At 37.6% G+C, this 24968-nt stretch overlaps 1 protein-coding gene across 1 annotated transcript; it reads right to left on the bottom strand.

The window, feature by feature from the left end:
* Positions 1 to 540: 540 nt before the first annotated feature.
* On the bottom strand, positions 541 to 24352 carry LOC108711007 (vesicular glutamate transporter 3). Its single transcript, XM_018252303.2, has 12 exons — positions 23885 to 24352; positions 19767 to 20019; positions 19008 to 19126; positions 12095 to 12209; positions 10863 to 10950; positions 9129 to 9215; positions 8886 to 9025; positions 7529 to 7678; positions 7031 to 7163; positions 5911 to 6021; positions 4475 to 4602; positions 541 to 2925 (listed from the first exon to the last, which is right to left on the bottom strand). Exons 1-12 carry the CDS (start codon positions 23971 to 23973, stop codon positions 2584 to 2586), a joined length of 1755 nt encoding a protein of 584 aa, XP_018107792.1. The 5' UTR covers positions 23974 to 24352; the 3' UTR covers positions 541 to 2583.
* Positions 24353 to 24968: the final 616 nt, after the last annotated feature.

Here is a 24968-nt window from a genome sequence, read left to right as displayed (position 1 = left end):
ATGTGGAAATTTCCTCTGCATTGGACATTCTTTTCAGTTTGCAGTGAAATTTCCCCAGTGCTTTAATAATATAGAGTATAACAGAAAAACACTCAAAAACCGCAATTTCACTCAAAATAATTTATTTAGAATGCACCAGGATCTAGACAGCAAAACAATCCACACAATGAGCCATTCATACACAGGTGGGATAAACAAAAGAGATAAAGAAATCCAGATATAGCGTCTCTCACAAATGGGAGGGGGAAATGAGAGCAGGTTCTCAATGTCCACCTCCCGCACTCACGATGGGTTCTTAGAAAGTATCAACTGAAATTGTTTCCATGAACTGATAATTTGTTTTTATTGCATGAGCGATGATGTTCCTGAAAGAAAACAGTAGAACATTTGAACTATAGTAAATATTATCGTTTTTACCTAGAACCATCTGGCCCAGGAGGGATATTTAATAGTCATTATTCTAAATGCACTGTCAAAACAATTTAGAAATCACGTAGTACTGATTAGATCGAATGAAAGACCCTTCTTAAAATTCAATATTCTAAATACATATGAGTTTTGATGAGCTTTATATGAGCTTTTAATGAGCTTTATTCTTTTCTGGCACATTGGAGATACAGATTTCATCTATGTATGTATTTTTTAAAAAAAAAATCAATTTCATATAGAACTCCCAGGCCTCATTTTCTTGGAATAAGCAATGTGCAAATTGTAATAATCAACACAATTTACTGTTAGTTTTTTTGCCCATGAAGTAGCTTTAGCTTCAGAACTCTACCACCATTTCTCCTGCTTTTAAATAATATGGATGATATAGGCGCAACTCTTGTGCCTCTTTGCAAATCTCATGTGTAACATTACTGACGCCACAAGGGCATGGCATGGGTGTTATCTTCTTTTGCCAAATACACAGCAAGCAAAGAGAACACAGCACTATTGCACTAAGGCATACAAGCTAGAGCTGCAGCTAACAATTGCAAATGTATGAGAAATGTTTTACCAACAAATATGTGTGCCCATCTCTGTGCCTTGTACTACACTAAGAATCTGTTAATGAAGCCTATTAAAATCTCATGGCTAAAATCAGATTTCAACAGGATAGTAATGAAGTAAAAGTGCACCTTTAAAAAATAAGCAGATTTATTGTAGAGGCAGGTTTTCTAACAAAATTGCATATGTCCACATTTTCCATATGCTTTAAGGTTTGTTCTTTAAATAAAATAGTAAGTGATTTGATGGTATTCCTACAAAATGCTACACATGCCACTTGGGAGGCCAGGACATTAGCCCTGTTCTTTGCTGTCATATGAAATAACAGAGGACCATATTAGTGTTCAGTTTAACCCTAATGAACTCCATGGGATGGTCAATGCTCAAAGTCTTTGGCTCAAAATAGATTCTATAATCATAGATTCACCACACCTCACAGCTATAGGTGTTTTACTCCATTTATTACTGAGGTGAGGCTTCCACTAATATATGGGTCTGTATCCAGACTACAGTTTCGGAAAAAAAAAGTAATAACAGGGTCCGAATAAAATAGAGCAGGGATACCTTAACGGTTTCTCAGGAGTGGCAAGGATCTCTTTAGACCATGTATGTTAGTTGGTTAGCCAAGCATTTTGTTGTTTTTCCAGTGGAAAAAAAGTGTCTTTGACCAAATTGAATCCAAACCTTGTGATCATGTAAAATTACAGATAGTACTAGCAAGCTAAACACAGCATTTTTTGACTGTACTTGGCCAAATCCAAAAGGCCTGAGTTCAGTGAAAGCCTAGTTTAGACCCTTTTAATTCCTGTGACAATTCAGTTAAATCATTCTGTAATGTACAATTGCTGGAAACATTTTTTATTTATAATTTTATGCTAAATTCCAAAAATAAATTTGTATCCATCTTCCTCTGATTCCTTCAGATACTCAAACAAACGCATCTTTGTGTTGTTGGCATTCTTGGCCTGTATTTTATGTGTTATTATTGCTTAAAAACATTTCAGCTCCACCTTAGCTTTGAAATGTTATAACTAAGCCTCGGCTCAGCTATTAGCACCCTAACCTAGGAAATCTTAGTTCAGCTGCCTGCTTAGCATTAACATTCCATCTCCTGCAGAACTACACTCCCTGCAGCAGAATTGCCAGAGGGATGCTGTAAGAGGCAACTTGCAACAACTGGAGTACATAGGCTACACTGTCACTGTAGGGATTTTTCCCAAATGTTCCCACACGTTCCCAAAAATATAAGTATAACTGACACATGCGTAAACATGTTGCATTTCACAGACAGTACAACCTTCTACACAAACACACACACAAATATATGTATATACAGATATATTCACGTGGTTGGAAATCCAGTTGACGAGTATGGGGTATGGATCTTCTCTCTTTAGCTATGGTGGAAGGAAAGTATAACTATACCAAAGCAATGATGCCTGTATAGCATTTTAATTCATATCCATTAAAGGAATATGCAGCTCTATCATTTATCGGTGATATTTCAGTAACTCCTGGTGACAACCCAAGTTAAAAACAGGTAATAAAACATGTAAATATGGAATCTTTTCACATACTAATTGCTTCCTGAAATTAGGACAAATCGTAACTTCCGTTTTCGTGCTGATAAAAATTCTGTTCGTCTACATCCTGTGTCGTTCCCTTTTTGCTTCTCCATCCCTTCCTGCGTGATTCATTGCTGTGAATAGTAGCTCCATAGCTGGATTTTTTATTTGAACCTGTGAAGGATTCATTATTCAGTTCAGTTTCTTCAGCGAGTTCATCGTTGTCGATGATCCCACATTTATCCTCACTAAGGTCCTCAGGATCAGCCCAGTCCTGTTTCTCTCCTGAAGCGAATATCCCATAGAATATAACTCCACTGTAATGGACTATTGCAGCAATCAGGAATACATTTTGCCATTCTTCCCGTGTCTAGATTAAATGAAATGAAAGGTAAATTCACAAGGAATAAACAGGATATCAATGTAGTAGCTAAAATAGAACAGAATACTTCTAAGATCCTGGGTTCTGGAAAACAAATATAGGGAAAAAAAGTTGTTGCCCCCATACTTGGACTATAATTTCTGCTGTCTCTGTTTCTTCACCTCAGCTTAATCGTTTATTTGTTCCATAGGCTCATATATATGGTTAGTATGAGAATTGACTTTGATTTCATAAAAAGAGTTAGTTTTATACTACTACAAACTTAGGGACCAAGGACACCACTCAATATTATTGACCTACACTCAAGTGCTTGGAAAGTCCTATATCAGGGTGGTGCTTTGACTATGCAAACATGCTACTTGTTTTGGTTTCTTTAACAGGATTATGTCATGATTTTTATGGTTTTTGATTTCTAAATTACACTGTTTACAGGCATGCAGTTTTGACCCAGGACAGCCCTTCAAAAAACCGGGCTGTCTGGGTCCGGTTTCAGAAGGCAACAAATCAAGGAAATAGTTGAGCTTTAGGGAAATGGAATAGCTATGGGGGTTGAGTGAGTGAATGCAAGAGAAACAGGGACACTTCTGAGATGTGAGGTATGAGGAAGGGTAAAGTTGATCAAATAGGAGCCAGAGAGGAAGCAGGACATGGTGGAGCTCTTGGTTTGGAGGAAACGAAGACCACAATCATAATTAAGCTGCTAGAGTTGAAGGAAAGGAGCACAAGGGTTGAAGAGATGCATCTGAACAGTTCATCTATAATAGGAATTAGCTCAAACCTAGCTCCATAGACTGTTTTTTCCATTTGGTATGGAAAGTTTGGAAGCCAGCTTATTACAAATATAGAAATGTTCCCACATGTCCTATTCCCCCTTTCCATGTTTTTTATAGTCAGAATGTGCTTGTAGTGTATGCTGTCCATGACTAGTTGACTGCATGAACTTGAGAAAATTGTTTGCAGCCAGATTTTCATGTTTGGTTTTGTAGCCCTGCGTCTGTCTTGTAAGCACTAAAAAAGAAACATTCATTTATACAGAATCTTACTTAAAGGGGTTGGTCACCTTTGAATTAACTTTTAGTATGATGCAGAGAGTGATATTCTAAGACAATTTTCAACCGGTTTTCATTTTTTATTATTTGTAGCTTTTGAGTTATTTAGCTTTTTATTCAGCAGCTCTCCAGTTTGCAATTTCAGCTATCTGGTTGCTAATCCAAATAATGCTAGCAACCATGCATTGATTTAAATTAGAGACTGGAATATGAACAGGAGGGAGCCTGAATAGAAAGATGAGTCATAAAAAGTAGCAGTAACAATATATTTGTAACTTTTCGGAGCCTTTGTTGTTTAAATGGGGAGGGGCGGGTCAGTGACCCCTATTTGAAAGCTGGAAAGAGTCAGAAGAAGAAGGCAATTAATTCACAAACTATAAAAAATAAATAATGAAGACTAATTAACAAATTGCTTAGAATTTTCCAATCTATAACATACTAAAAGTTAACTTGAAGGTAACCCACCCCTTGAATGTAATAGCTAGTACCTTGTTTATTGTCATTGCACCAACAATGAGTGGACACACCATCCCAGACAAGGTTCCAACACCATTAGAAATGCCCATCAGAATGCTGGCATACCTTGGTGCAATATCTAAATGGTTGACATTAAAACCTAGAAAAAGACAAATACAATTTAGACAAGGCAACAAATGAATCGGTGGGGGTTCAGCAGCATGAAGTGCACAAAGCTCCAGTGTTTAGAAATTATGAAGAATGGCAACGCACAGTCCGTAGAAAATAAAACACCAGCCAGCATGAATAAATTATTAAAACGGGGAAAAACCCCTGTGTTTACTTGTGTCAAATGACAATGCCCTCAGAACACTTAAGCCTATGTCAGGAAAAACAGTGCATAACTGTAACTTGTAGCAGACTAGAAGTTTATTTATTGTTTCATATGAAGGAGAGGGTAATAGGTTATAGCTCCTACAAATAATAATAACTACCTGCTATGTACAATTCTCCTGGTGTGCTTTATGGCATAGAGCTACTGTGCTTCTTTCCACAAAGAAACAGTACATATAGGCGACACTGAAATGGGGGAAGAGGAGTGTAAATGTGCTAATAGGGGTCCTGAAGGCTGTGACGTTTTGATATAGTTATATGTATGTGTCAGGTGGTAGTTACTTTGGAGGGGACCCTGTAACTTCTTGCTGCTCCCCCATTAATCCTGTTAAATGAAAAAAATTCAGAAGACATGGACGTGATCAGAAGACATTGATGGGACTTGGACATGATCAATGACGCTGGCACATTGTTAATTAACAGAAGGTTACTTTTGAATATTTGCCATACAGAGTGAATACATTAAAATAAATTAACATGATTTAATTAGGCACATCTTTGTGTTGCAATATCTGGTTTGGAATCAGTGATAAAGAGTTATTAAAAAGGAATTGTGGAAATTGGCATTGTATTATCTGATTAGTGAAAGAAGAAAACTCTGACTGCCGGTAAAGTCTGATATCATAGGATTTAGGTTAGAGGTAGGTAGCCATGCACAAGCCAACCTAACTTTATGACGTTTAGGAGGCACAACTCTAAGCAGGCAAGAGGCCCCAATAGCATAATTAATAACTGATTCCCGTCAATTGGATGTTAGCAGGCAGATGACACCATAAATAAATGGAAGTTTAACTGCAGTTGTTCATATGAGCTGAATATTATCAGTATTTCTATTTTTCTGAGTTCATAACCATGGGTTGCTCAGAATCGGATTTTAAAAAAGCCAGTGCAAGGTGCAGAACACAGCATCAGGCCAGCCCAGTCATCCCTGTCATTCCCCTTTACAACAACCCACGAGGGCCAGAAAGTTATCCAGCTTTTCTATACAAATCAAACTGAATCAGGCAACTCAAAAACTATATTGTTATACAATGTTATAATCTTAAAAAAACTGACAAACAAAACATAATGGTACCTGATATAGCAAAGCCGCTAAACCCCACAGCAAGGACCAAAAATGTTATTGATATGGCCTTGGTATGGGAATAACCAACCACCAGGAGAAGAGTTGCTTCCATTCCAAAACCTGTGTACACAATCATTAAGAAAAGATTATTTTTCATTTACAATAAGTAACCAGGACCTCTAAACAAATGGCAATGTTGTATTTCTGTGCCACTCCATTCTCTTTTAAAAGCAGCTCATAGATTTCAGGATTGCGGGTGCATTTTAAGAAGCTATGCCTTTGGTTATCTGCATGCAGTACAGAATATAAAGAGTATGACTGATGGAGCACTTCTCCACTGGATGAAATACACCTGGTGGAGAAAACTTACAGCAAGTTCCTGGTGTGAAAACTGTTCAGGCTCTTTTTCTGGACCGAGAACCCCAATCACTGGCAGAGTTAGACAGACAACAAGCCAGTAGGAGGCAGCAGCATCTATGCCAGCTGAATTACATAGGCCTGTACACTGACAATAGGCTGTTTAACACCATTAATATATTAATAAAAGTATCTATACTGGTTTATTATTACAGGAAAAAGGAAATCGTTTTTTAAAACTTGGATTATTTAATTATAATGGAGTCTATGGGAGACATCCATTCATAATTATAGCTTTCTGGATAACCAGGATAATGGATCCTAAACCTGTACTGCACTCTGGTGATATTACATCTTCAATAAGAGGGAAGCTGAAGTAATGTATGGGAGGTACTAAGAATAGAGGAACAAGATCACTCTCCCTGTTTAGTTGACCTTCAATTCTATAGTTATATAAAAGCTACAATGTATAAAAAGAATCATCACCAATTACCTGTTAGTTAACAAGTAGGGACAAAAAGGCACCCACAGGAATACAGTTCAAATAATTAGCAAGTATAGTGCAAAACGATTACTTTGCAAACGATAAAAGATAATGCTTATAGTAGAACAGGGTTTCCAAAATATATGAAAACACTTGTATTGACAAACAATAGATGAAGATACAATGTAATGTAACTTTATTGCCATATTTGTAAGAGCTGAAAAAACTGGCACTAAAAGCTGAAAACTACAAGTATTAATAAATCAATACAAACAAAAACCTTAGTACCTCCGCAGTTCATGATTTTTCTGACAGTTGTTGTGGACAGAATCTTTCTGCTTCTCAAGAAATCAGCCAGCTGTCCCCCAAAAGGTACAATGATTGTCATAACCATGTGCGGAACTGCAGAAAGCAGGCCAACCTAGGCCCAAGAAAATCAAATATATTAAATAGTAACATATGAATGGTGAAGGGTAACATGTTATGAAGCAAATAACAGTACATAAATCATATCTAACTATTTATTTATTATACAGTAGTAGCAAAAGCTCCCCCTACTATTAATTGTAGTTTAGCAAACTCAAGTAAGCTCCTATTTTATGTACTAGTTAAGCCCCTGGATTTCACCATTTCACTGAAACGTATTGATTTGTTCCCTTAAAGCTGTGACATCAGTGTGCACAACAAATCATGGAGTGTAAAGATTGAAATCAAATATACAATCCCTATTTTTTTTTTCTTCATCAGTGTAATTCTAATAGTGAATCTGAAAGGAGATTTACATACCTTGCTTATGGGAAAGCCAAAGACCTCTTCAAAATAAGCAGGTTGACTAATTAGCAACAAATAAAAGGTCCAGCTTCTGCAGAAATTTGCTACAATGATCGCATAGACTGGCATAGAGGTGAAAAATTTCTTCCAGGGAGTTTTGAATTTCTAGGATGAAAATATACATATATGTGTGTGAGAATTTATCACATTAAAATCAGGGTTACAAAATGATATAGTATAGGAAAAGTTTTTATTATTTGTGGTTTTTAAATTATTTAGCTTTTTATTAAAGATTAGACGGCGAAAAATATGCTGCGTCAAAAAAAATTGGCACATGTCAAAATTGTTGTGCGTATAAAAATTGTCACGCATCAAAATTATTCAGACGCCCATAGACTTTGATGCATTTCGCAAATTTTTTCGCCGTTTCGTGAATTTTGCAGCAAATTTGTGAATTTTGAGGTAAAATTTGTGAATTTTTCCGTGATGCAGCTCTCTAGAATGCAATTCCAGCATTCTGGTTGCTAGGGTCCACATTGTCTTAGCAACCATGCACTAATTTGAATCAGACTGGAATATGAATAGGAAAGGACCTGACTAGAAAGTGTAATAAAAAGAAGCAATAACAATACATTTGTAGTTTTACATAGCATTTGTTTTAAGATGGGGTCACTCATCCCCATTTGAACTTCAGAAAGAATAAAAGGGTAAATAATTCCAAAACTATAAAAAATAAATAATGAAAACCATTTGAAAAGTTGCTTAGAATTGGCCATTCTATAACATACTAAAAGTTAACTTAAAAGTGAACCACCCCCATTAAACATATTATTATCTGTTCTGTATATAGCACCAATATATTTTGCAGTGATTTACAAAAATTATACATCGTTCACATCAATCCTTGCCCCAGTGGAGCTTTGAGAACTGGAATACTGGAGGAAACCTGTGGAGATCCATGGAAAACATATAAACGCCATGCAAGGAGGGCTGCCTCTGCAATACACCTCAGCTCACCCCTTTCCCATGGAATATGAATAGGAGAGGACATGAATAGAAAGATGAGTAATAAAACATAGCAATAATAATAAATGTATAGCTACATACAGAACATTTGTTTTTAGATGCGGTCAGTGACCCTCATTTGAAAGCTGACCAAAATCCAAAGAAAAAGACAAATAAATAAAAAATAAATAAAAAAAATAAAGAATTGAAAAGTTGCTCAGATTCGGGTATTCTATAACATACTAAAAGTTACTTTAAAGGTGAACCACCCCTTTTAAAATAAAGTAAACTTCAATGCCTGGCCCAAAAAACATTAGAAAGTTAACAGACAGAGGTCAGAGGTCTATATAATGTGCTAGCTACTTACACCAGCTGTAACTAAGTTGCTTCCTTCTCCTATACTTGTCTCTATGTAAGTTCTTTCTTCAAACGTGATGGAAGGATGTGCAGCTGGACTCTCTGTGGCGTGCAGCAGCCAGAACACATACCAGAACATGCCAAATACACCTATAAAATCCAGAACAATGTCACTCATATTTTTTATGATTTTTTTTACAAATCCAAATTTAAAAAAAATGTTATTGTAACAAAACAAATAAAAATCTCTTACCGTAAATGTAAAATACAGAAGACCAACCAATATATTGTACCATCACTCCTGCTAATGGCATTGCAATGACTGCACCAGCATAGGATCCTAAGTAGCAAAAATAAATAATCCTTGTTACCAATCTATGCATGTTTGGATAAATTATACTACTATTGTTATATTGATGCTTTCTGGCTCATGATTATTTTGGCCAGGTGGTATCTGGAATAAATTATAGATTGTATACATCTCGCATGACATTGTCCTGTTATTCAGTGGTTCTGGACACAGGTGATAAAGGAGATCAGTCATCTTCTGCCACTTATAGTTCCTCTAGACCCGGTCTTATTACTGTTAAAGCAGGTGGAGGAACACTATGACTGAACAATGGCCTTACTATGCTTACTGTTTATCCAGGCTAAAAGGTCTGATCAACCTCCCAAAAAAGGCAATGGCCATAGATGTTGAGATTTTTAAAAGATCCAATCCTCATCGTAAGACCACAATTTTCTCTGAATGATCGTACGATCGTACAAATTGACCATCAACTAAAAAGACCAATTTGCCAGGAAAACAAAGGGGAGCTGCCTGCTTGGCCCTGCAAACATAGAGAGATTGCACTGGGGCCGACAAAGATTTTTTGACCTGGCCGATCAATTTCCTGACAGATGTCGGCCGAAAATTCGTAAGATGTACGATCGTTCGAATCCCACTAACCGCTCGATAATTTCGAAGGATTGGTCGGACTTCTCTAAAATCGGTCGTTCGGCAAGAAGAATCGTCGCGTCTATGGGGAGCTTTGGTCAATAGTGCAGTCCCCTTATACCAATTAAACTACTTGATCAGATGTTGCCCATAAAAATGTGTAAAGGTATGGTAACTGAACACATGTGTTGAGTCTACAAAACAGCTCTCCGCCTGCCCCTTGACACCCTCCCCCCATCCTCTCTGGAAATTACAGTACTTATTATACGGGAAATGCTGCTTATTTGTTGGTTTATATAATTCTGTTCTGAATCATTAAAATCATGTTTAAGTCCCTTGCACAAGGAAATTGCGATTTTTTTTTCTTTATAGCCCTTTCTTACCCTAATTTTCATATGCAAATTCGATTTTTGGATTCAGTTCGGGATTCAGCCAAAGACTTTATAAAAGATTCCGGATTTGTCTACATCCCAAAATAGTGGACTTTGAGTAATAAAGCTTAATAAAAAAGTTGTTCTGTTTTGCCCCTCAAAATAACACCATCTTTAAGCAGGCCTTTAAAAAATGCACAATAGCACAAGAAATAATTAGCAATGCAATAATGTGACAAATGAAGAATATTACATTATGAAATATGTATTTTTTTCTTATTTATGTGATTTTTTTTTAACACATTTCCTCATAGAGCATAAATTCACCGTAAGACATCACTTCCAGGACACAGAGAAACCCAAATGAACTGTCAACACAGCCAACACTTTATGGCTCCCACCAGGCCAACCAGCAAACTGCCAGCTAGGGTATTAAAAAGCTGCCAACCCTACCACTCTTAATTTAAATATGCTGCCGAAAGGGTTGCAACATATATGTATAAACAGAGAAGGTGAGTGTAGATGCTGTACTAGTAAGCTGGCATGTCAGTAACCCCTTAGAGGAAATGTATTGCCTCCAAATGTATAATTGGCATTTAAATATATAAGATAGATATTATATAGCAGAGAGAAGCACCAGTTGCAACTATTCTAAAAATGTACTGTATACTGAATTTACCACAGAATGAAGTAGTAGCCAGTCTGCTTCTCTCCATCGGAGGCGCCCATTTACTCCACATTCCATGGCATGCTGGGTAGGTAACGCCCTGAAATGCACATGGCAAGGTTAGACCTGCATTGGTAAAGTTTACATTTAATTTCATGAGAAGCTCATAATCCTCATTTATAGTGAATTAAAAAAGTACAGTTATAGTTTTTCACTACAATATTAGTTCACTTGTACAGTTTTAATATCTTATCTGACTCCGAATAAACCTTAATAACTAAAAAGATCCATTTATAGTTACACCTACCTACACTATTTTGAAATAAAGTGGTAATCAGGTGGTCAAATCATTTCTCTGTGTTAATAGCAATCAAGTCTGTTTTAATAGGACTTAACATTTCAGAAACATTTCCAACAACCCCTCAAGCTCTCCAAATAAGGCAGCCATAAAGGGGCATAGGATTTCCATGCATCTTTATATTTGCACTCCCTGCTCCTCAAAGCAGGAATCCAAAAGTATTCTGGACCTGGAGGAGTGGGGGAAAAGTTTTATTGTATAGTGTAAATAGGCAAGATAAACTCACACAGTAATTCTAATATAATAAGGTGCCCATACATTATAAGATCCGCTCAGTTGGCACGGTCTCCAAACGAGAAGATATCTCCACAAAATGCCCACCTAAGGTGGACAATATTAGGCTTAAATACAATCTTTGGCTTTAGAGCCAAACAATTGGATTAAAACAGAGGTGATGGAGTAAGGACTACATCAACTAGCTGATGCGTTTCCTGATCCAATGGGAAAATCAAAACTGCCAGATTAACATTTGCCTGATTTTTGGCAGATATCATTTGCATGGGCCGCCGAAGGTCCCCATACAGAGACAGATAAACTGTCAAATCAGACTAAAGGGCCAGAATCAGAAACTTAAGTCTGTCCGTGTATTACCACCTTTTAGACAACAATTTGACGTGGCACTGGGAGGAGAGATTATAACTGAAGAATCTTACTGTTTTCCATATTAAGTTCAAGAAATAACAAAAACCATGAAATTTTCATGATAAAAACATTAGGCAAAAAGTATGTTTGGTACAGACTTTTTAGAGAACTCATATTGAACAAACATAAGCCTTACTGCCTAAACAACTTTCCATGTGTGGTGGACTCCTAGCAATGCCCAAGCCCAGAGGAGGAGAACTCCAGAAGCAGACTTTTCAGTTGCCATACTTATTTTATCACATACCTCAACAAGTCCTTGGAGAACCCGGACTGATATAACACATCCGAAATGAGCCCTGGCCGCAGATGGTATCAGCATATTTAAAACTGAGGTTAAAAATATAGCAGCACCAAAAACCCTGTGAAAGATAAGAAATGAAGGTAAATGTTCTTTGAATGAAGTGATAAAACAGATTTTAGTTAACCATATCATCAGCACATAGAGATCAAAGGATCAGTAGTGTTTTCAAAATGTAACCAGTAAACCATCATTACAGCATAGATATACAGTAATTATAACAAACATTCTGGTTACAGAAGTTGTCTTTGTGCTTCTTATATTTAGCTAAAATGTCTATTTATAATGCCTATTCTTTACATTCAGCCAGTTTGCACTAGGGATGCACCGAATCCACTATTTTGGATTTTGCCGAACCCCTGAATTTGCAAATTAGGGGTGGGAAGGGGAAAACATTTTTTACTTCCTTGTTTTGTGACAAAAAGTCACGCAATTTCCCTCCCTGTCCCTAATTTGCAAATGCAAATTAGGATTCGGTTCAGTTAGGCAGAAGGATTCCGCTGAATACTGAACTGAATTCGGCCAAATCCCAAACCGAATCCTGGATTCAGTGCATCTCTAGTTTGCACTGATCCTGGTGGTTGTCCTACTATAATGTCTTTGGGAAAAGTCCCTTTATATACTGTAATTGTCTCCTTCACTATTATCCTTCATTTATATAGAACCAACATATTCTAAAGCACTTTACAAAGATTATACATAATTCATATATATAAATAATTGTACCAGTATGGTTGTAACAGATACAGAAAAGGCAAATGTGCTAAATCAGTTCTTTTCTTCAGTGTATACAATAAAGGAGTCTGAATTCCCAGGCTCACTTCATAGGATATGATTCATAAAGCTTTAATAAAAATTAATGTAAACAAGGCTCCAGTGCCTGATGGCATACACCCCCGGGTTCTAAGAGAGCTTAGTTCAGTTTTAGACCAGCCCCTATTTCTGATTTTCTCAGATTCACTTTCATCTGGTATGGTGCCTATGGATTGGAGAAAAGCTGATGTTATTCCAATATTTAAAAAGGGATTACGATCTCAGACTGGCAATTATAGGCCAGTAAGTTTGACATCTGTGGTGGGCGAATTATTTGAAGGCTTGTTAAGGGATCACATTAAAAATTTTGTCCTAGTCAATGGCATTATGAGCAGCAATCAGCATGGCTTTATGAAGGATAGGTCATGTCAGATGAATTTGATTGCATTTTATGATGTGGTAAGTAAGATTCTGGACAGTGGGGGCAGTAGATATGATCTATTTGGATTTTGCCAAAGCATTTGATACTGTGCCCCACAAACGACTGCTTTCTAAACTAAGGTCTGTTGGGCTTAATGAAGTCGTTTGCACATGTATAGGAAACTGGCTACAGGATCGGGTACAGAGGGTGGTTGATAATGGGACATTCTCTACTTGGAGTAAGGTTCTTAGTGGGGTCCCTCAGGGCTCGGTATTGGGTCCACTTTTATTTAACTTGTTCATTAATGACTTAGGGGAGGGTATTGTAAGTAATGTATCAGTGTTTGCAGATGACACAAAATTATCCAGCCCAATTAATTCCATCCAGGATGTGGCACCCTTGCAACAGGATCTTGACAAACTGGCAATCTGGGCAGCTAAGTGGCAAATGAGATTCAATGTTGATAAATGTAAAGTCATGCACCTGGGATGTAAAAATATCCAAGCCACTTATACCCTTAATGGGACTGCACTAGGCAAATCCATTATGGAAAAGGACCTTGGGACCTTGGAGTCCTTGTAGATGATAAACTTGGCTGTAGCAAGCAATGCCAGTCAGCAGCATCAAGGGCAAATAAGGTATTGAGCTGTATTACAAGGGAGGAGGGGGTCATTCTTCCACTGTATAGAGCACTTGTAAGGCCCCATCTAGAATATGCCGTACAGTTTTGGTCTCCATCACTCAAACAGGACATTATTGTATTAGAGAGGGTACAGAGAAGGACAACTAAGCTGGTAAAAGGTATGGAAAATCTTAGCTATGAGGAAAGACTGGCCAAATTGGGGATGTTTACGCTGGAGAAGAGGCATTTAAGGGGTGATATGATAACTATGTATAAATATATAAAGGGATCATATCATAATCTCTCTAATGCTTTATTTACCAGTAGGTCTTTCCAGCTGACACCCATTCCAATTAGAAGAAAAGAAGTTCCACCTTTATATTCGGAAGGGGTTTTTTACAGTGAGAGCTGTGAAGATGTGGAATTCTCTCCCTGAATCAGTTGTACAGGCTAATACATTAGATAGCTTTAAGAAGGGGTTGGATTACTTTTTAGGGAATACAGGGTTATGGAAGATAGATCATAGTACAAGTTGATCCAAGGACTAGTCCGATTGCCATTTTGGAGTCAGCAAGGAATTTTTTCCCCCTCTAAGGCAAATTGGAGAGGCTTCAGATGGGGTTTTTGCTTTCCTCTGGATCAACTAGCAGTTAGGCAGACTAAAAAAAAAACTAAATTAATCAAGTTTTTTAGCAAAACTCAATGAAAAAAACAGAACATCGTGAAGGCTATTAACATCTTCAAATGATTCAAGGGACCTCTGCCATTGAATTCTACATGACCACAGGTTTTAGCTGGAGTATTTTTGGATACAAGCTATTTCCAGCTTCGGGGTATTACAAATCTCATAAAATTCAAGGTTTTTTTATAAATACCCGAAAAATTTAAATTTTTTATATAAAACCCCGAATAATTCAAGTTTTTTTAACCTGAAAATTCAAGTTTTGACTGAAAACTAACCTCAAAAAACTCAAAAACACTACTCGACCTTTGATAAATACACCCTTAATGTAAAGAGGAATTAGAATGTGAAAATATCTGGATCATTATGAAGACTTTATTCCAACAAGCAGAGCTGGAAGCACTGAACACATCTTTTTTTCTTTTTTGCATTGAATAAAAAAAACAGACTACAGAGCAACACTGAAAACCCAAAACTTGTCCAGTTAAATAATAAGGAGATGAGTGGCACAGTAGCATTTGGGAGAATAGATTTTCTTTATGCTGAGCATATGATTCTGCACCTTTTAGTGGCCAGTTGGTTTAGGCTAAAGGGAAGGATGAGGGTGTCGTCTTACTTCACTGAAACATTTATTAGCCCAATATATTTTTAATAGGCCTGATTACGTTAACAGCGAGACAACAACCAAACCAAGTTAGAGGTAGTTTTTTTAATTAGAATCCCTACACCAATAGCAATAAGAAAAAAAAGTATCTTACAGAGCGAGTAGCCCAAAGATATAAAATTCTCAAAAAAAATCCAGCCTAGTCTGCATGTCAGTGTCTCTGTTCTTTGCTATTGAGTCTTATTAGGGACCTGGGAGTATTATTATTATTATTATTAACATGTATTTATATAGCGCCAACATATTGCGTAGCACTATTATGTATTATGTACATTTGTTTCTAGTCCCAAACACATAATTAACAGGAAGTCTGCTGAACGTAATCATAGACTGTGTGCACAAAACGATTAAGGCTTTGTACATTATGGGGCAAATTCATCAAGGGTCGAATATCGAGGGTTAATTAACCCTCGATATTCGACTGGGAATGAAGGATATTCGAAGTCGAAGGATTTTGCGCACATACTGCAATCGAACGATCGAAGGAATAATTGTTTGATCGAACGATTAAATCCTTCAAATCAAACGATTCGAAGGATTTCAATCCAACGATCGAAGGATTATCCTTCAACCAAAAAAACTTAGCCAAGCCTATGGGGACCTTCCCCATAGGCTAACATTGGGTTCGGTAGCTTTTAGTTGGCGAACTAGGGGGTCGAAGTTTTTTCTTATAGAGACAGTAATTCGACTATCGAATGGTCGAATAGTCAAACGATTTTTTGTTCGAATCATTCGAGTAGAAGTTGTATTCGAAGGTCGAAGAAGCCCATTCGATGGTCGAAGTAGCCAAAAATAACCTTCGAAATTCGAAGTTTTTTTACTTCGAATCCTTCACTCGAAGTTAATGAATTGGCCCCTATCTGTCTAAATAAAGTCTGCAGTTTCTTTACGTTGCCTGTTCATGGGATCTATGAGTGCCTGCCATTTCTTTTCTTGGTATAATAATTATGTCTGCTTATTTTACCAGCAATAATGATCACATGAACCAGGGAGCCCAAACCTACAGTATGTGTCTCTGTTTGCACCAACAATTATCTTAGCTCATATTTAATTGGAATTTAATTTACAGGCTGGTTACTAGTAGTTCAAAGGAACCAACCAAACTTTACAACAGATCTAACAATGTGCTATCATGAAGCAAAAGCAGGGCATTCAGACTCAATAAATTTATGTTAAAGGGGAAGTGATGTGAAAAAATCCAGTTTGGTAATGTAAAACAGCCCTCCCTTGAAAGAAATACCCGCCACTCAGCCACTGTCCTCCACATTATCATGAAAAATCCTAAATGCCACAGGAATGCTAAGCCACTGAATTTTGATGATGAATAACTGATGATGTGATCCATTTTACAGACTAGTAGGATCGGTTTCATATTTAGATGAGAGCAGATCAATGCTTCTAAAGCCTAGTGAGCCATCATTAGATTATAGGAAACGTGACTTATACAAATAGCCAGAAAATCTGTTTTGCATACCTAGGTATTGGCCACGGTTATTTGGCTTTGCTAAGAAATATGTTTTACATGTACATAAGTATGAGTGAGCACAATGTAAAGTTGTCTGTTGCTGTTGGGCATTTCTTGTTGTACTTGTACTTAGTATTTGTAATAATAAGCAGGTTTAGTCATACACCCAGTTACCCAAATATTTATATAATGATAAACTACAATGCCCAGGGATCCTTTGGCTGCTGCTTTCTGAATTAAACCCAAGTAGGAGGTCAGTACAACCTGCCTTAGATATTTTGGCGGTGATGAGTAGTGATGGGCGAATTTATTTGCCAGGCGCAAATTCGCGGCGAATTCCCGCGATTCGCCACCGGTGAATACATTTGTGAAAATTCACCAGCGAAAATTCGCCGGCAATTTCACCAAAAATGGACGCCGGCATCAAAAACGGACGCCGGCGTCAAAAATGAGACGCCTGGACCACATCGCTTTCGGCGAATCAAAACGCCCCAAATTCGCCCATCACTAGTGATGAGACTGAATGGCTTTAATTACATTTATTGCAAAGTTTAAGAGCTTTTTGCTCCTTTTAACAATCCTCGCACTAAGGTGCAGATGTATTATGTACAGGCAGGACCGCCATCAGTAATCACAGGGCCCCATATGACAAAATTTCCTGGGCCCCCTGGGCTACGCCCACTGCAAGCCCCACCTACAGGTCTGCCCTCCCCACCACACAGTAAAAAAACAAAGAAAAAAATTGGTGGCTAGGATTCCCACATGTTAATAAAAAGTAAAAAGATATTGGTGGTCAGGGCCCCCATAAAAAAACATTTGTGGCCAGGGCCCCCCCATTAAAAAATATTGGTGGCTAGGACCCCACATGAGAAAAAAAATGGTGGCCAAAATTGGTAGCCAGGGCCCCCCCACATTATAAGCAAATTGGTGGCCAGGGCCCCTTAAACATCCATGCCTTCCCAAAGTCAGCAGCTCTCAGAAAGATGGGGGGCCCGGCTAATCAAGTAAGTGTGGTGTGGCCGAGACCCCCTTACCCTCGGGGCCCCCTACAACTCTCCCCCCTGTCCCCCCCTGATGGCTGCCCTGTGTACAGGTATGGGACCTGTTATCCAGAATGCTCTGGACCTGGATAAGGGGTCTTTCTGTAATTTGGATCCCCATACTGAAAGTCTACTTAAAAATCATTAAAATTTAAACTCAATAGGCTGAGTTGGCTTCCAACAAGGATTAATTATATCTTAGTTGGGATCAAGTACAAGCTACTGTTTTATTATTACAGAGAAAATGGAAATACATAGTAACATAGTAAGTAACATAGTAAGTTAGGTTGAAAAAAGACACACGTCCATCAAGCTCATCCCTTTTTTTTAACCTGCCTAACTGCTAGTTGATCCAGAGGAAGGCAAAAAACCCTATCTGAAGCCTCTTCAAGTTGCCTCAGATGGACAATTTTCAATTCTTGATTACAATGGAGTCTATGTGAAACGGCCTTTCCATAATTTGGAGGTTTCTGGATAATGGGTTTCTGGTTAACAGATCCCATACTATAGTGTAAAAAACAGCAGAATAATTCTCCAGACATCACACATCACCAGGCATTGCTGTGTAAAAAACAGCGTATAAAATATTCTTTAAATTATAAAGTAGAAGGTGGTAGGCTGAAATCAACAGCTCTGAAGGTTATTGCATTAAACCAAAATAATGGTGTTTTACACTTGTCTGAACTGAGATACCTAGGGGTCTGATGGAAAAATTCCATCTGTGCAAAGATTACAATTAGCAGCTGTAAATCGTGCATACAGCCTCAATACGTTGGATTGCCCTGCTGAATGAATCAGATTGCCTCTCGTTCTAAGGAACAGAGAAGAAATAAGACTAAAGCATTTTGCAATTTTCTCTGCTTGGCTGGAGCAATTGGTCACTTCTACAAAACCACTAGTGCCAAGGTGCTCTAAATGGCCAAATCATATTTCTTAAAATATATAAAATCATGTAAAATATATTAATATTAATGGCAGTCAAAACAAAAGCTAAATATAATTACTTATATGCAGAAGAGATTATTAATTAGGAGATAATTGATGAGTCTCAAAGAAATTCCTTAATTAGGAGTAATAAACAATTCACCCTGCAGGTCACAACATGTTAATTTTTAGCTTTTTTATAATGAATGTGCCGTAATGTGTTTGGGAGGAGTGGACATCAAGCAGTACTAAACATATGAATACATTTCCATTATACATCCAGCTTACCTATTGGCAGCAAGTTTATTTGCAATGAACCCTCCTGGTATCTGGGTTATGATGTAGCCCCAGAAAAACGAACCATGGATGAGGCCGACTGTCTCTGGATCCCAGTTGAACTGGGCTTTCTGTGAATATACATTTGTGTTAATTTACTGAAAATACTGTACAGTGCAGATTTCAGGTCCATAAAGTAGCATAGACTCATGAAAGTCTACAGCCTATATCCTGGTCCATAGTTCTATATATGTACAGAATTAATTTTTTCACCCTAAATAGTGATTCTAGTTACACATCTCTGATTATCTGCCCAATGTCGGATTCGTTAAAATAATTTCAGCATGTAACAGAAACCATTTAAAAGAAAACTATAACCCCAAATATATTGCATAAATCAGCTCATATGTAAAACTCTGCTTCATGTAAATAAACCATTTTCATAATAATATACTTTTTTAGTACAGTAGTATGTGTCATTGGGTAATCCTAAATAGAAATGCGCCATTTTAAGGAATAAGGGCCGCCCCCTGGGATCCTATGATTCACGGTGCATACAAACAGACCAAACATGTTAGGTGGTCACATGAACCAATTAACAGACAAAGTTCTGCCTTTTGCTCCCACACTTCTTCCTGTTCAGAGCTTCACTATCACTGGTCAGGTGATATTTGAGGCAACACAGAGACCATCTGTTGCTTAAGTATTCATTTGGGGGTATAGTTTTACTTTAAGTTAAATACATTTCTTCATACGATAACAATAACATACCTGAATCTCTGGTTTTCCATCAACATAGACAGTGTTGTTATTCACCATTTCGACAATGGCAACACCAAGATTACACCTAATTCCAAAGGATATGCAAAACCCCAAGCCACTCATAATGGCAATAATATATCGCTTGGGCAGTCCACAACAGTAGCAGTCAAATCTTGGAGGTGGCTGAGTCTGAGCTTGCACAGGTCTCCCATCTTCATCAAGTTCAAAAGTGTCCTCTTCTGTATTTGTCCCATCAATTTTCCTGGAGAAATAATAATGGCCTGTGACTATATAGCTGTATTAAATTTAAATTAAAACTAAGCTCACTGTATTGCCATCAGTTACTTTACATAGCAAAAAGGCCCAGGCTCACTTACTATTATCATCTCTTCCACATACAAATATAGCAAGTGTCTTTTCACTCAAGCAAAGGAGACCCTGCCTCTTCATTCACACCCAGACCAGCACAGCAACTCAAAATTCTACATAATACTCATAACATTCTTGCTTCTGCCAATTATACATCCTAAAAAGGGACTATATCATTAAAGGGGTTGTTCAACTTTAGGTTAATTTTTAGTATGTTATAGAATGTCTTATTCTTAGCACTTTTTCAGTTGGTCTTCATTGTTTATCTTTTATAGATTTGAATGATTTGGCTTTTTCTTCTGCCTCTTTCTAGCTGTTAGTTGAGGTCACTAAACCAAGAAGCCAAAAAACAATTACTTTGCAAGGCTATTTTTGCATTTATTCCTTATCTTTCTATTTAGTCCCTCTTCTGTTCATCTTCCAGTCTCTCTAACCATTGTCTGCCTGCTAGGGTAAAATGGAACCTAGCAACCAAATAGCTGCTGATTATTATTGTAAATCTTTATATTTTTTCACAAGTAGGGTTAATTTTTTTCTTATATTTTTTTCCAGATAGAAATGATCTGTATAGATGCTATTACATTTATTATTAGCATATTCTGCACAGTACAATTAATGGTGCATACAAGATTACATTAAAAAAACAACCAATATTCAATACAAGAGGCTAAGATGATATTGCCCCAAAGAGTTAACAATCTATTGGCATTTGACCATTGCAAATGACTGACTCATGGTGGAATTAGCTTGTCGGGCCAGGTGAAATCTGTCAGTGGCTCACAGCATGCGTGTTTTTGTTATAGCCAGAACATAACCCATTAGGTTGAAAAACTCACAAATATATCAATAAACTAAATAACTGCAACCAGATCTGATTGCCCACAAAGCACTGAAAATTGGGTTGCTGCTCATCTCTATCGGAAGTGCAACCGAACTGCTTAAAGTACTCCATAGCAGGCCCGGACTGGCAATCTGTGGGTTCTGGCAAATGCCAGACGGCTGCTCTAAGCTCCCACAGACAGTCCCTATTTATTGGGCTGGTGGGGGCTGCTTGGGCCTCTGTGAACTTGTAATGCCAGGGCCTATTGTAAATCCCAGTCTGGACCTGCTCCATAGGCAGTGGGGCTCATTTATAAACGCTGGCCAAATTTGCTCTTGGGCAGTAACCCATGGCAACCAAACAGATTATTGCTTTATGTTCAACCTGTAGTTGACTGAATCACTGAATGGTTGTTATGGGTTACTGCCCAGGTGCAGTGTCCAGTGTTTATAAATGCACCCGTGTCTGTATTTCTTGGCTATTCCAACTCCTAAAATGCCCCAAAAATGGAAAAACCCAAAGTTTCTTTTCCATGATATTGGGTACTATTGATGGCACAGCTGCATTATTTACATATACAAATATTGGAGGAATCTAATTAACAGTACTAATTAATAGTTCATTAAAATGCAGCAGATATTTGGGAATTATAGTATCCAGATCATGAAATCAGTCTAATTTCCTTTGCGCAATGGGCACTTTTCTTCCCATTGTCCCATAGATTTGAGCAAGTGTACCAGCGGCCCTGTCTGTTACTGTAGTTTATTAAATAGGGCATTGTTACCAGTGATATAGCTGAAGAAATATAATACTAGCTGGCACATGGATGGCAGAGGACATTAGTATCATATGTTTTAGGAACTGAACACTGTGAACCCAAGCAGCACACCAGAAATAACGGAAAGGTACCTAGAAGTTCTCAGTATTTGTTACTTATCCCAGATCAGGTTGGCTCTGCCTGGCAGCTGCCATTCTCAACGTTCTCTGCTCCAGTGATCACTTTAGTTTCTGCTTAGCTTTTTGCTGATTCATTGTGATCCTCCTGTTACACCAGTTAATTGGTGCCTTTAGCCATGTACAGCAGCTTAGCATAGAAGGTCTGCAACTGATCAGTGCTCACATGGCTAAACAGTAGGTGCCATTCATATAGGCTGCTGGCTACCAGGCCATGGGCCATGTCCCCATATATGCTATGAACTGGATCATGTGCTGAATTTCTGTTTGGCCAATCAATGTATATTCATATGTGACGGAGAATAAAATTATGTGGATACAGATTCCCCCTGGGAGCCCCACCAATTGGAGGGATTCTGTTCCCAAGCTAGCCTTGGTCACTAGACAGAGACACCTGCTTGGCTGTAAGAGCAGTTCTTTATTTTTCAGTGCTATAAAAGGATGTCTCTATGCTCACCCTTTGGTAACTCCAGAGGGAGAGTCTATAAAAACTGTGTTTAGGGTTCTGACTCCTTCGTGAGTTCAGAATCAACAGAGCTTGTGTCAAATAAACTTTGTCTTTCACCATAAGTGATATCAATTAACACAATTTCATATATATTTATATATATATAGATATAGATATATCTATCTATCTATCTATCTATCTATCTATCTATCTATCTATATATATATATTGTCCCACAGTACCAGCACTCCAAACAAGGTAGATCCAGTGGTGCACGATACTGTATACTGTATATGGAGGATCACAGTGTGTGCTGATACACACACACACATGCAAATCATCTTAGTACCTGTACTAGTTAGCTCTGCCTCTCTTGATCGTATTAATGATTGCAATTTTGCATTTCTGAATATGGAAAATTATGAATATACATCAGTTTTATGCTAAACTGTAAATAGTTAAATAGGGGCAAAAAAATTCAGTTATGTAAATCATTTCATAAAGTTTGAATTGAGACAAGAGTTCAGTAGAGACCCTAATATGTACAGTAAAAGTGGAGATATGATGGACACTTTCCAGTATTTAAAATAATCAACAATTGATCAAGAATGAATGAAAGAAGAGGGGATCTTAGTCTAAAATTATAGGGTGGGCTCTTGATTATTATAAGATTAGCAGGGACATAAATACACAGGAATCAGACCCTGCAACTGTGGGGGGGGGGAGAAATAGGGGGCCCCATGAGCACCTAAATTATTAGCAATTTACTGTGGGCCCCATAACATTTAGTTATGCCACTGAATATGCCTGGAACAAACTTCTAGAAATACAGTGGGGGATAAAGATACAGGTTTGTCCTGAGCATGAACTGGGAACCAATAATTAACTATGTGTCTCTTGCGATTATCTGATTAGCTCTCTTTTTGGCACAGTCAGCTATGCAATTATGTTAATGTGTCCACTTTATTTGTGATGCATTTATACATATATTATTAAAGTGCCTATATGTTCAGCACCAATAACTTCAATAACAATCAAACCAAGGTGCATTAGTAAAATACAACTCTATTGTAATGTTATGCTGGACTTTATTTAGGCATAACCTAGAGACAGAAAAACAAACTGCCTATTTTGGTAAAGGTATGGGACCTGTTATCTAGAAAGCTTGGGACCTGGGGTTTTCCGGATAATGGGTCTTTCTCTGATTTGGATCTTCATACCTTAAAGTCTACTAGAAAATCATGTCAACATTAAATAAACCCAATAGGCTGGTTTTGCTTTCAGTAAGGATTAATTATATCTTAGTTTAGATCATGTACAAGCTACTGTTTTATTATTATTACACAGAATAAGGTAACCATTTTTTAAAATGTTGATTATTTGGATAAAATGGATTGTACGGGAGATGGCCTTTCTGTAATTCAAAGCTCTCTGGATAATGGTTATACGGATAACAGATCCCATACCTGTAGTACAAAATATAAGGAGTTTGGGGGGAAATTAGCAGTTTAGTGTCTTTTTAATAAAAGCTGTTACCTTTGCAAGTTCCCCAGCGAGTCCCCGATGTTGTTCTTCACTTCCTCTTTTCCAGGGCTGAAGATTTTTTCTTTGAATGAACTGAGCATTGTAAATGTGTATAGCCAGTAGTAGTACCAAAGTTATGAACCATTCATCCTTACTGTCATGTCACACCTTAGAGATCTATTAACAAGGGTGCCACTTGGAGAAGGATCATTCATCGCCTGCACAGAGCTCCTTACTGAAATGTAATATCCAAGTGCATTTTTTTTCATTAAAATTCCCCTTTCAAATATCAGCTTGTGTTTTTTAGTTGCAGCTTAAAATGCTGAATTGAAGCTTTCCAGGGAATTGTATAGGAGATCCAGATTCAGTGTTCAGGTCAGTGTATCCAGTGAAGCTGAGGAAGAGCTGTGCCTCTAGTGATCCTTATTGTGGAGGGATGGATGACAGCTGCACACATCACACCCACACACAATGCTACTAACTAATCAACCTTATACCCACATCAGGCAAAGTCAGGAACCAGGGCAATGTTATCTGATGCCATTCAAAGAAGAACTTATCTTATAGATCCTATACAATAATGCACATGAGAGTGGTAATTAAATTACTGAGAACAGAATGTCTCTGGCATTAATGCACATTTTTAATGAAACAAAAGCACATCATAATATGCTCCCTTCTTGCCCGACCAATGCTACAGGATCTTGAAACCTGATAACAGCCCTCTTAGGTTGTCACACGTCCCTGATACAAGTGGAGATGCTATAGTAACAGATACGATGGGTATCTACCAGCTTAGTTATTAATAGCATCCCATACAAAGCTCTAGACAAAGAAACAAGTTTATTAAACATTTAAGGGCTTCTTCCCATCTCCATGATGCATACACTTGGCCGCATGTATAATTATTAGTTTTTTTAATTTTTTTTTTTTTGTCAATGGGGGAGAGGCACAAGTCACAGTAAAATCAGCTGTTTATTGAGCTTCATAATAATACAAAGAATAATGAAAAAAGCAAACATGTCTGTGAGCATGATGCAGCTGTTGTCAGAGGATTACAAGCAAATATTGACGTTTCTAAAATTGGGTAATGTGA

This window comes from Xenopus laevis, chromosome 3L (assembly GCF_017654675.1).
Source record: "Xenopus laevis strain J_2021 chromosome 3L, Xenopus_laevis_v10.1, whole genome shotgun sequence".
Taxonomy (NCBI): domain Eukaryota; kingdom Metazoa; phylum Chordata; class Amphibia; order Anura; family Pipidae; genus Xenopus; species Xenopus laevis.
The sequence above is the reverse complement of the archived record's forward strand: the minus strand, read 5'-3'. Positions and strand labels throughout refer to the sequence as shown.

Bases quoted from the DNA above. Each gene is read 5' to 3' on its own strand.
- LOC108711007 (XM_018252303.2), bottom strand. From the start codon at position 23,973: ATGCTCAGTTCATTCAAAGAAAAAATCTTCAGCCCTGGAAAAGAGGAA. The intron at 9,216-10,862 runs GTAAATTCAGTA...TTTGCTACTTAG, and splicing joins GGCTACTACTTCATTCTGTG to GATCCTATGCTGGTGCAGTC. The intron at 2,926-4,474 runs GTACTAGCTATT...CATTTAATCTAG, and splicing joins GTGCAATGACAATAAACAAG to ACACGGGAAGAATGGCAAAA.